The sequence below is a fragment of the Erigeron canadensis genome, chromosome 6, assembly GCF_010389155.1.
Source record: "Erigeron canadensis isolate Cc75 chromosome 6, C_canadensis_v1, whole genome shotgun sequence".
Lineage (NCBI taxonomy): Eukaryota > Viridiplantae > Streptophyta > Magnoliopsida > Asterales > Asteraceae > Erigeron > Erigeron canadensis.
Genome location: NC_057766.1, coordinates 42,731,671 through 42,744,056, shown reverse-complemented (window position 1 = coordinate 42,744,056; position 12,386 = coordinate 42,731,671). Strand labels below are relative to the sequence as shown.

The 12,386-nt window shown below is 36.0% G+C and overlaps 5 protein-coding genes across 6 annotated transcripts; 2 read left to right on the top strand and 3 right to left on the bottom strand.

Moving 5' to 3' along the window:
- The first annotated feature begins 66 nt into the window (after positions 1–66).
- LOC122604955 (pectinesterase/pectinesterase inhibitor-like) lies at positions 67–810 on the top strand. Its single transcript, XM_043777811.1, has one exon. The coding sequence runs from the start codon at positions 67–69 to the stop codon at positions 808–810; it is 744 nt and encodes a 247-aa protein (XP_043633746.1).
- A 307-nt stretch (positions 811–1,117) lies between these two features.
- LOC122606226 (pectinesterase-like) lies at positions 1,118–2,174 on the top strand. Its single transcript, XM_043779188.1, has 2 exons — positions 1,118–1,183; positions 1,294–2,174. Exon 2 carries the CDS (start codon positions 1,326–1,328, stop codon positions 1,989–1,991), a length of 666 nt encoding a protein of 221 aa, XP_043635123.1. The 5' UTR covers positions 1,118–1,183; positions 1,294–1,325; the 3' UTR covers positions 1,992–2,174.
- A 548-nt stretch (positions 2,175–2,722) lies between these two features.
- Positions 2,723–3,931, bottom strand: LOC122604954 (F-box protein At5g07610-like). The gene has a single exon (XM_043777810.1). It carries the CDS (start codon positions 3,929–3,931, stop codon positions 2,723–2,725), a length of 1,209 nt encoding a protein of 402 aa, XP_043633745.1.
- Positions 3,932–4,873: 942 nt separating this feature from the next.
- On the bottom strand, positions 4,874–7,115 carry LOC122604511 (F-box protein At5g07610-like). The gene is made up of 2 exons (XM_043777397.1): positions 5,805–7,115; positions 4,874–5,510 (listed from the first exon to the last, which is right to left on the bottom strand). The coding sequence occupies exons 1-2, from the start codon at positions 6,936–6,938 to the stop codon at positions 5,502–5,504; spliced, it is 1,143 nt and encodes a 380-aa protein (XP_043633332.1). The 5' UTR covers positions 6,939–7,115; the 3' UTR covers positions 4,874–5,501.
- A 1,803-nt stretch (positions 7,116–8,918) lies between these two features.
- On the bottom strand, positions 8,919–12,338 carry LOC122605381 (F-box protein At5g07610-like). 2 transcript variants are annotated; one of them, XM_043778320.1, is made up of 3 exons: positions 12,254–12,338; positions 9,931–11,285; positions 8,919–9,204 (listed from the first exon to the last, which is right to left on the bottom strand). In XM_043778320.1, the coding sequence occupies exon 2, from the start codon at positions 11,274–11,276 to the stop codon at positions 9,948–9,950; it is 1,329 nt and encodes a 442-aa protein (XP_043634255.1). In that variant the 5' UTR covers positions 11,277–11,285; positions 12,254–12,338; the 3' UTR covers positions 8,919–9,204; positions 9,931–9,947. The 2 variants fall into 2 exon arrangements, with proteins under 2 accessions (XP_043634255.1, XP_043634256.1); XM_043778321.1 differs by lacking the exon at positions 12,254–12,338 and adding an exon at positions 12,134–12,219.
- Between the last annotated feature and the right edge of the window lie 48 nt (positions 12,339–12,386).

Genomic DNA, 12,386 nt, shown 5'->3' with positions numbered 1-12,386 from the left:
TGTAACATAACTGATTACAAACAAGCATGTCTCACCACCATGAAATCTTTAGCATATAAGCACACAATGTCCTCGAAAGACGTCCTAAATACCACAATTTATGGTGTCATTCATGTTGTTACCAATGTCATTACCAATGTTGGACCATTGTTAATAGCCAATAATGTTGATGCTAATGATCAAGCTCTAGATGTTTGCAATGAGCTTTTGGGGTATGCCCTTGATGATCTCCATGCTTCATTAAATCTAGTGGAAAAGCATGATCCACAAATCATTCGTGAGGAAGAACTCGACCTCATGAACTGGCTAAGCGCGGTTGTGGCCTATCAAGAAACATGTTTGGACGGGTTTAATGACCGATTGAAATTAAGGGAATCTATGTCAAAAATTCTCTTAAATGCAACTCAACATGTCTTCAATGCAATTGCTATTATAGCTGACATGCCAAATATGTCCCAAATATTTAATATCCCAATTGTGAAAGGTACTGGAAGGCGCCTTCTTGGCACCGATGAAAGTAGATATCCCGTGTGGATGTCAGTGGCTGACCAGAGATTGTTGGCAGGTGGCAATGCAGGTCTAACACCAAATGCAGTGGTGGCCAAGGATGGAAGTGGGCAGTTTAAAACCATAACCGATGCTTTGGCGGCATATCCAAAAGGAAACAAAGGGAGATATGTTGTTTATGTAAAACAAGGGATATATGATGAGCATGTAATCGTGACCAAAAACCATATGAATGTATTTATGTATGGTGATGGTTCTGCCATGACCGTTGTCACTGGCAATAGAAGTAACAAAACTGGCTGACAGACTTGGAAGAGTGCATCTTTTTGTAAGTTTTGATATTCCATTGATAGAAACTATATGTCTATAATTTAGTATCACTAGCAAGAACAGTCTTATTTAAAAACAAAATATATGTATTGTGTAGTTTTTTCGGTTCTAACAGTACCTAATTAAATAGCTAAGATTCACATTAACAAATATAAAAGTTGAGGGGCTGATCTTAGCATGTAAATTTTCGGGAACAACAACAATAAAAAGATAAAATAGTATTAAAAAGGAAAAGTCATAAATTGATTCATCTTTTTTTTTTTTTGTTTAACAACATAAATTGATTCATCTTCCTCACTTCAACAACCTGCAAATTCCATCATAATCCAAAATCTAAATGTATTACGTATGGTTACAAAAACTATATCATTACAATAATTGTGTTTTGAAATAACTAATTGCGTTTTTTTTTTAAATCTCAGTCTGAGTTCTAACTAAATTTCATGACTTCTGTAGCTGTAATAGGAGATGGATTTATAGCAAAGTCAATGGGCTTTCAAAATTCTGCAGGACTAGATGCAAATCAAGCAGTGGCTCTCGTATCAAAATCCGACAGATCAACATTCTATGACGTCCAAATAACAGGTTACCAAGACACACTATACGCCCATAGCCAACGCCAGTTCTACACCAACTGCACCATTTCAGGCACCGTTGACTTCATATTTGGGTTCAGTGCAACCATCATCCAAGACTGCAAGATCATATCAAAACTTCCGGAAGCTGGTCACGCGACGACAATCACAGCCCATGGAAGAAAAGGACCCAGACAAGCCACTGGATTTGTTATCCAACACTGCGACATTGTAGCAAATGAGAAGCTATATCCTTTTAGGTCTCTAGTAAAGAGCTATTTAGGACGTCCGTGGAAGAAGTATTCAAGGACGGTTGTGATGGAATCCAACATCGATGATTTTATTCAACCGGATGGGTGGTTACCATGGGGTAACGACTTTGCATCATTGGACACTTGTTTTTATGCTGAGTATGCAAATGTTGGCCCGGGTGCGAATACTGATAAGAGGGCTAAGGGGAAGGGTGTCAAGGTGATTACTGATAGGAACGAGGCTATGAATTTTACTGCCGGACCTTTCCTTACAGCAAACCAATGGTTAAGAGAACCCTTCTACCTTGGACTATTTAAAGGTCGTTGATTTATGAGATGGATACACTGATTTAGATTGAACTAAAGAAATGATTTTGGAGCTAGATTGGTAGATTGAAGGAAATAATTGTTTGAATAGATAATACGGTATGGATACGCTAGCTAGATTACGTTTGATTTTTTGGAACTTGATTATTTATTTACAGAATTCTGAATAAAACAAATTAGTGCTTTTGGTATGACATGAATGAATTATATTCAATATTTCTACATTAGTATATCTTTGTATAATGATTTTCATTAATATTCTTACATTATATATGTTTTGAATGATACTGTTAAACTCAAACCCATTACAAATTTATATATATAGCTTTTGTGTTAATATAAGCAGTCCTTCCTTTGAGACTGCCAACGTTTTACATTGCTAACAAATTCCCCTGGTCTGAGATGGAGTTGCAGTATCAAATGCAATGCTGCCTAAATAATGAAAAGCTTTAACTTATTTAATATGTACTAATTGAGTTTTTACATTTGATAAAGAAATTGTAATGTGTAAGAGAACTAATGTATAACTTAGAAAACAGTAAACCGGCAGGGCGTCAAATGTCATCGCATATATCAACATATGGCAGATTCGTGCTAGAAACCAATATAGCTAACCCTGCCACACGAAATCTTATATGCCGGGTTGTAAGAAAGTGAACTATGCAAGAAGTGATATGAACTCAATACTACATATCACAAAATACCACCAAAACATACAGTATTAGATACATCTCAAAGGCCATTGCCGAGAGATTCCACGAACTGAAAAACACAAGGCCATTGACGAAAAACCTCATTGCGGTTAGAAGAGTGAGATTTGGGGCGAGAAGAAGTTAAATCATGGAGCTTGTGGAAAGTCTTTGACAACAAATTGAATCTTAAAGCTTTCCCATGTATTTCGAGTACCAAGAATGACTCGTCTTCTTTATCGCCCAAAACAAGAGCTAGTATAGCAAACTCAAAGGTATCAGCGGATTCAGGATTCATAATTTCAGGGAATGATCCAGAAATTCCCCCAAGATCAACATTGTATTTCACAAACCATTCTGAATAATCTTTCTTCAAGTCATGAATCTTGAACTTAGAAGTATGAGGTCGCTGGATTTCAATCACAAGCAAGTGATCTCGGGATTCAAATAAGTAATTTGAATAGTTTTCTTCCTCAACCCAACCGCCAATAGGACCTATAGGGGTTTGTATCTGATGAACAATCTCTTGATCCAAGTTGAAACAAAATATAAATCCCGATTTCTGAATCCAGTGAAGGGCATTGTTCCAAAAAACACCAGCCCTAAAATCGATATAAATATCTTCATCAAGTTCAAATTCACAGGAAGTCTTGCAAGTGCGAGTTTGTGAGGAATAAATTTCAATCTGGTAACGAGTGTTACCAGTAAGAGGATTCGTCTCGTAGCCACAAACATATATGACTTTGTAGTGAGATGATTGTGTCGGGTCAAAATGTAAGGTCATACCATATCGAACCGATCCATTATTTGCATAGTTTTCAAGTCTAGGAAGAGTATTGAATTTGTTAATAGTTGGATTGTATATATAATACTTGTAATTCATCACATATTTATTGTTATGTCGAAAATACTCATCAGTATAGGCAGAACACAACATTAAACCATTACAGGAGTGCTCGATCATCAAACACTTAACAGTTGGATCAAAATGAAGAGCTCTCAAAGGTGGTTTGACTGGACTTTCAATATCGAATGGGATAAAATCATATTCTGGGTTTGGTTTATTGATATAATCTGCGACGAACAGACCCGAAGGGGGGTCAAGGTTAGGGAGTTTGAAACTAGAGCTTGAAATGAGAGAATACCAGTGTTTGGAAACAGACTTGAAATGAAGCAATGATCTTACCGGTAATCGTAAAAGGATCTCTGACGTAAGGCCGTCGCACGAAGCAACTTTCTCTGCAGAAGACATAGTTGACGATTGATTGACCACCGTCGATCTTCCCTGACGTTGACATGGGAGGGAATGATATAATGTAGTATTATTTTGTACAGAAGGATGATTCGTTCAACATGCTTATACACAAAGTCAAAGTCAACTGTCGTTTGTCTAAGTTGTAACTTTTGCATTTACATACTTTAAGTAGGTTTGGGTTGATGGGTTGTGGGTTGATATGTTGGCAGGTTTATATATCTCAACTCAAACCCATTCAATTGAATCATCTATGTCAAAATTTTAAACTCAAATCTAACCCATTTAATAGACAGGTTAGTTGTATCGAGCAACAAAGTATTTTGTAAGGTTTTATATTCTATCTTTATTAAGAGTAAGATCACACTTTCATGTTTTTTCAATTATCTTAAAAAATGGGATGAAATCTGTTTATAAAATGAATCTATCAAGATTTTTTATTATGTTTTTTTTTATAAATTATCTTAAGTTATTTTCATGTATGAAAACTTTTCTTTTGTATGTAGGAATGTAGTCCGGGTGTAATTGAGTCAACCAATCCACTACCATATTTGATGCTCGAACTACACTACACCTTGCTTGGATCTTTAAGCTCGAGCTTTATTAATTAGTGGATACTTTCAGTCTCAGTTATTGATATTCAATATCTTTCGGTCCTGCTCATATTGATCTGTAGTATGATAATCATGTTAACATACCATACACAGATGGCAAAACTATGTAAATACACAAGCTCGATAAAGCTTGTGGCTTTGCCAAACTTTCAGCTCTGTCTCATATATACCACAAGTTGAAATCCTTACAGTATGGAAGTCCAAGTATTTTGATTAACTGGTACACATTATCAAATGTGTCGACACAAAAACATGTCAAGAACAAATCAAAAGTTAATAAAAAAAAATCAAACCAAAAAGGATGTTGAGTAGAACAAAAATCCAACAGTGAAATCAAACGTTTTTGGTTGTATGAAGAGCAAGAGCCATAGATCAAAGCAACAAATCTATTTCCACATATTTGCCCAAATATGATTGCCAATCGACCAAAGTAATGGTGTGAAAAAAAACAATTGTCCTGACTATTAGTGTTAATGTGTGGACCAAAAATTCTGGATTCCATAATTCTGAATTTCAAACTTCCGCCATCAGATATCCCCAAGTACATTTAGGTCCACAACCTTTAAACCCTCCGCAGTGTAAAAGAGCTGTTAAAACTAGCTCTCAACCATTTGAGACTGCCAACATTTGACATATATAGCTACCCAATTCCCCTGGTCTGCGAGTTGCACTATCACCTTCATCCTAGTTCCTACTCTCCTTGTAGATACTCAAAGTGAGACCATCAGTCGATGTATGTTATGTATTCAGGACGGTAATCTTCATATACCTTCTGGTTTATATGAAGGCGGACTATGATATCAACGCGCGCACACACACGCAAACACACGTTTTCAATATATTCTCCTTTTTTTTGTGACAAGAATCAGATGTTAGAAATGATCATTTTTGTCTAAATTCCTGGAAGAGGGAAGTATCTTTTGCTTCTTGCTTCAATTCTTCATAACATGAGTAATTTAAAATTGCTGCCAAACACACATAATGTCACAAACTCACAATTCATTACATATATATATGGAAAATTCACATTAGAAGCTAATCTAGCTCAACGCGTCACATAATATTGACCTTGGTTACCAATAAAAAAAAGTACAATTCTCATAAGTTGATGTAGTAACAAACTGGACTATGCAAATAGTAAGGATGAACTGAAGAGCAGAGATCACAAACATTACCAAACATACCTAACAATCGAAATATCACAAGCTGCAGAGAGACTCAACAAATGGAAAAACACTATAAGGCCATAGACAAAATACCTTATTGCAGTTAGGGTAGGGAATTTTACGGCGAGAAGAAAAACCATGGAGCTTGTAGAAAGTCTTTGAAACCAAATTGAATCTCAAAACTTTCCCAGGTATTTCCAGTACCAAAAACGAGCCATCTTGTTTATCGCTCAAAACAAGAGCTAGTATAGCAAACTCAAAGGTATCAGCGGATTCAGGATTCATGATCTCAGGGAAGGGTCCACAAACCCCATCAAGATCAACATTGTACCTCAAGGACCAACCGGAATAATCTCTCATCAACTCATGAATCTTGAACTTAGAAGTATGAGGTCGAAGGATTTCAATCGCAAGCAAGTGACCTCGGGATTCAAACAAGTAATTTGAATAGCTTTCTTCATCCCAATTACCACCAATAAGACCTAAAGGGGTGTGCATCTGATGAACTATCTGTTGATCCAAATTAAAATACAAAATAAATCCTTTCTTGTGAATCCAATGAAAGGCCTCGTTCCAATAAACACCAGGCCCGAAATACATAGCGATGTCTTCATCAAGTACGAACGTAAATGAACGGTCGCAGCTACGAGTTTGTGAGGAATAAATTTGTATCTTGTAATTACTTTTACGAACAAATGGAATTTTCTCACAGTTGACATATATGACTAGGTAGTGAGGTGATTTCGAAGGATCAAAAGCTAAGCTCATATGACATTGATGTGATAAATAATTATCGTCATTTGTTTCAGGTGTAGGAAGGGCGGCGAATCGGTTAACGGTTGGATTGTATATATAATACTTATAAAGCTTATCATAATACGTAGAACACAACATTAAACCATTACAAGAGTGCTCAATCATCAAACCATCTAGATTAAAATCAAGGGAAACGAAAGGGGGTTTTTTAACCGGATTATCGATATCGAAAGGGATGAATTCGTAACCTAGATATGATCTACCGACATGGAACGGGATGAACAGACCCGAAGGGAAGTCAGGGTTAGGGGGTTTGAAGCAAGGGCTTGAAATAAGAGAGTACCAGTGTTTGGAAACAGACTTAAAACGAAGCAGTGATCTTACCGGTAATCTCACAAGGATCTCCGTCGTCAGGTCGTCCATGGAACCAACTTTCTCCGCCGGAGACCAAGTTGCCGATTTCTTGACCATCGCCGATTCGCCGACCAGTCGGTCGATCTCCCCAAACTTTCAGATATCCCCTTTCTAGTTGATTATGTTGAATAGCAAAGGGTGTTTGCCCTAGCTTATTGATTGGTGTACGTTGGTATTTTCATAGTTTGGTAAGGTGTTTTCCGTTGTATAATTCAGCCACACCACTGTTTTTGGTTGGCGTTTATAAAAATGGTTTTTTTAAAGAAAAATTACTTAAAGGTGTGTATATCTAATTTTGGTTGGTGTTTGACCATTTAGGTAAAATAAAATTAAAAAAAATTAATACATAAGTACATGATAGGATATCTTCGAAAAATCATACGTTTCATTTTTAAGTTTAAAAGTAAGAAGTTCGTCAAAAAAAAAATGTCCACAATAAATTATAATGATCTGTGGTACACATGTCTGACAAACCATACTCAAACTAAAAAATTCAGATAGACTTTTTTATAATCATCCTGGTTCCTGCATTGCAATCAAAAAATTGGATATTTCGGATGATTTTTGAGTGGATTAACAAATTAAAAAACTACGGGAAAGAAAAACTAAATTTGTCGAGTGGAGGAGGTCGTTTCAGACGGAAAACGAACTTAAATGAATCAACAGTATTAGGGAAAGTGATTGTCACCGCTGATGTTTTCCGACGCAACACAATTTTTAATAATTAGAAGGTTGAATGTGGCGACGCCCAGTGTCCGACGTTCATGATTTTTTATGTAAGAAAGAGCTATAACATGTACTATCAAGTTTTTTATTCGGATTTTTTTTATTTATAGTAAATTATCAAACTTTGTTTTAATTAATATTATTTTTAACTAATTGGTATGTGTTAATTTTAATTAAAATGATAAACTGAAAATGAAAATTGAAATGTAGTTAACATTTTTAAATTTTAAGACATTTTTCAAACACAACTATAAATAAAAAGACGCAAAGTATTAGCAAAAATAGAGATTTTAGGCACAATAGAAATGAATGCTGTAACCGGGGTGAGTGAACCCTCATAGATATCAGGTGCCCACATATGTAGAGTCAAAAGAGATATGGAATTCAAAGGAGAGGGGGTTTTTCTTCGGGGCTCGAGAGATGCAAAATGGTGTATGAAGATTGAAAGCATAAAATATATGCACCTCATAAGAATAGGTGTTGCACCCTCACAGATATAATATGCACGTTTATTTCGAATAAACATACAATGAAAACCTTTTTTATAAGAAATTACTAGCAGCACTCTGTAAATGTATTTCCCTCGTTCGTGAAATAACAATGGTGCATCTACTCTAATGTTTCAAGTTTCTAATATACTGTATTAAAATTATAAAGAGATCAATTGATTGTAAATAAACGGAATGTTTAGGCTTTCAATAAATAAAATAGATGTCATTTGGTTGTCCTCCTTGCACTTTAACTTAGTGGTTATAAGACCATCCCTTGCAAGAAGTCTTTGTTCAAGCCTTGAGAATGACATAAGAATTAGTAAGTCTTTTTATGAGGGCTTGGCTTAGATATACCCAGATATCTGAGAGCAGAGTTTACCCCTATTAATCGTCGTGTATTCGGACGGATTAGTAGAAGGGTTTTCCCTCATTGAGTATTTGAAATAGACATTTCTACTTCGAGAGAGCTCTCTAACGCGGACACGGTTAAAACAACGTATGGTAGACCTCTCGCTGTCGAATCGTGATACGAAGTTTCCAACGAAATTCATTAATAAAAAAAAAGATGTTATTTGGTTATATTAACAGGTCAGCAATTCTCCAAAAAATTAATCTTTTTACACATTTGGACATACGATACTGCAGCGTATTTGAACTTTACAAAAAGGCCACAAAATACTAAAACGACCGACCAAGACCACAGACACTCTGAGTTCAACTCAGTATCCTATGCAGCGTATTAATTCATAAGACAAGATAATGTGGCGCATAGCCTCGCTAATGCAGCACATTGCATAGCACAAGAAGATTAGAACCTGACTTGTTCTTTTGGCAGTTTTCAAACCACCTGTTTTAGCATGCAAACGACCATTTCATACATCCAAGGTTTGCAGAATCATTCACAATACATATGCCACTGCTACCATAAAATCCATTTTGACACAACTACACATTTAACTATTTCACAACATCCAACGTGATCATTATCGAACGTGGTATCATAGCAAAAGTCTAATAAGCACTTGCACCAACACCAACAAAAATGGCACAAATCATTCCACCATTACGCCTTCACTTTGATTCTAGCCAATTCTACCTCGCAACACCTATCAAAATGATAACTAAAAAGTAAGTAACAAGCTTAACAAGTACTCAGCTCAGACTATATAGGCGGTTCCACAACAATTTATGCAATTTCACATATGTGCACATATAACAATCAAGCCTATGCTAGTGGATTACCTATACCACGTCTAAGTGCCACTAGTGATCTAAACTTTCTTGTAAGTTAGTCCATTAATTACTTTAAAGGTAAGTAAACAAGCAGTAAGCAGAAGTTGAATGGAAGGATAAGCGGGGGATCACAAATCGGGTCACTGATACTCGATCCCCTTAGTTTATGACATTTAATTGTAAGTGCAATGGACGTATGTACAATTAAGAGGATATAATATAGGCAATATAGATAACCATACATATGACAGAGGTGATTTCTGATAGTGAAGAGGATGCAAGTATAATTGGCTTGATGAGCAAGACTCACATACATGTTGGTACAGAATATATAGTGCATAGCATGCTATTTTAGGGAATGCAATCGCAACTATATTTGATAACCCACATAGTCATTCACTCTTATATGTTCAATTCTACTAATCAAACCACATCACATCATTTCCAATTAAAATTATATTTTTTTGCAAAATTACTAGAAAGTTTAAGCTTTAACAAGATTATAGCCCTAAGAGAAGGTGCTGGAAAGTAACCCAAACACATAAACTATGCAACTAATTAACTAGCAGCAAGGAGCTGAAGGTCATTAATCAACGTACCCAGAGCCATAGATGCTTCAAACATTGTAGAGAGACTCTGTAAACTGGAAAGTATTTGGGTTGTGAACGTATATCCCGTCGAAGTCAATAGAGCGGATAGAATGGGGAAAAGCAGTAAAATCAAGGAGCTTGTGAGAAGTCTTAGATGACAAGTTGAATCTAACAGCTTTTTTTAATTCATCCCCTATTTCTAGTACCAAGAATGAATCATCATCATTGTCTTTTTCACCCAGCACAATAGATAGCAAAGTAAAACAAAATGTACGAGGATTGTTATGATCAAAGATGATTTCAGGGTATGGTCGGCGCAACCCATCAATATCAACACGGTATTTCACAATCCATGATGAATAATCTCTCTTTGATTCGAAAATATTAAATTCTGTATTCAGGGCATTACGGATTTGAGCGACAAGGAGGTGATCACAAGACTCGTACATATAACTTGTATAGCTTTCAGGATCCACGCGCTGATGTGCACCAGGAGTGAGTACATGATCAACAACCTCTTTTTCCAAATTGAAATACAGCACAAACCCCGTATGGTGAATCCAATGAATGGCATTGTTCCAATAAACACCAGCACCAAAATATATATCAATCTCTTCATCAAGAGCTAATTCATATGATACCTTGCAAGTGCGAGTTTCTGAGGAATATGTTTCTATCTGGTAACCAGTCACACCAGCACGACGATCCGTTCCAAGGCCACAAACATATACGACTTTATAGTGAGGTGATTTTGAAGGATCAAAAGCTATGGTCATACCTAAACGCTTAGAGTTATCATAATTTTCAAGTTTAGGAAGCGTAATGGATTGATTGGTCGTTGGATTGTACATGTAATATTTGTGGGTAAACCCATACCTGTTAGTCAAATCCCTGGTCTTACTAGAACACAACAGTAAGCCATTAGAAGAATGCTCAATATCAATTCTCTTAACATCTGGATCGAAGTTGGGGGTTCTGAAAGGGGCTTTTCCTGGATTTTCAATGTCAAACGGGACAAAGTCACATTCAAGGTGTGGTATTTTTTTCCGAAGCAGCGGGACGAACAGACCTGAAGGGGGTTCACGTTTAGGTCGGCTGAGAAGTTTGCTTCTGAAGCCAGGACTTACAACGATAGAGTACCAGTCTTTGGAAACAATCTTAAACCGAAGTAATGATCTCACTGGTAAGCGAAAGAGGATTTCCATCAGAAGGTCTTGGTTGGAAGCAACTTTTTCTGCCTGAGGGTAAAATGAGAAAGATTCATTTCCAGCGGGAATTGTCTCTTCTACAATGACAGCAGGAGAGCTTTCATTTACTACTTTGACCCGTTTCATGTTTTCAGATTCAGCCATCATGTTTTCGCTCTGGAAAAGAAAACCATTATATATTGACAATAATATTAGAATTAGAAACTCAACAAATGTATATGAACATTAAATACACACAACATATATCCGTCCGTGATCATAATTCTACAAAACCAGCATTAATTAAAAGTTTTCAATTAACAAAAACTACCTAACCATCATCTAATATTCAAATGGTCTAGTGGCTTGTTTCCTCACAAGAGGTCTCAAGTTCGAGTGCTACCGGCTACAGGTATTTAATTTTCGCCCATTTGAGGGGTTTAAGTTAGGGATTTATCACGAGTAATTCACACCGTAAAAAAAAAGAACAAAACAAAAGATACCACACACAACTACTAGTAAAATCAATACAACAACAACACTACCCAATCCCTGCATAAGCGAGGTATGAGGGAGGTGAGATATAGACAGCCTTGTCTCTACCCCAAAGGTAAAGATCCAAACAAGGAAAGAGCAGAGTAAAATCAATTGTCATACAAAAAAATTAATATTTCACTTACTACTAATAATGCCAAACTGTAATATTTAAAAACCCGGCGTTGATTTTAAGTTTTTAACCCAATCATGACATGACATCTAGTTAGTATTATATTTTTATGAACACTATGATAACTAATAAGCACGTATTGGTAAGGGATTTTTAAAAGAATTTCCAAAAAATATATATAAGAAAAAAATAGAAAAAATTAAGGGCTTTTTAGGAGCATGCATATCTAATAAACGAAACGGATGTCATATTTGATGTTAGCAGCAAGATTGTAAAAGTTACAGACACTTACAAAGCCAAAAACCAACAAGAAGCCATGACTAGAAACAACCTAAACATAACCAAGCCAAACACGTACCAACTAAGTGAAAACTCAACCGATTTGGGTCGTAGAACGTATCTAATCTGATAATAATAATATACGCTAAATAAAATAGGGTAACAATATACAGTACAAAAACTTGTAAAATCATCACACCTTAGAATAGGTAAGCCAGTCAGTTCTCTCTTCAACTTGATGGTGGGGGGTGGGGCGCGAGGTTGAATTTATTTTGAAAGGATTATTGACCAAATAAAAAGGTAAACTGATTCGCCATATATTACATCATGTC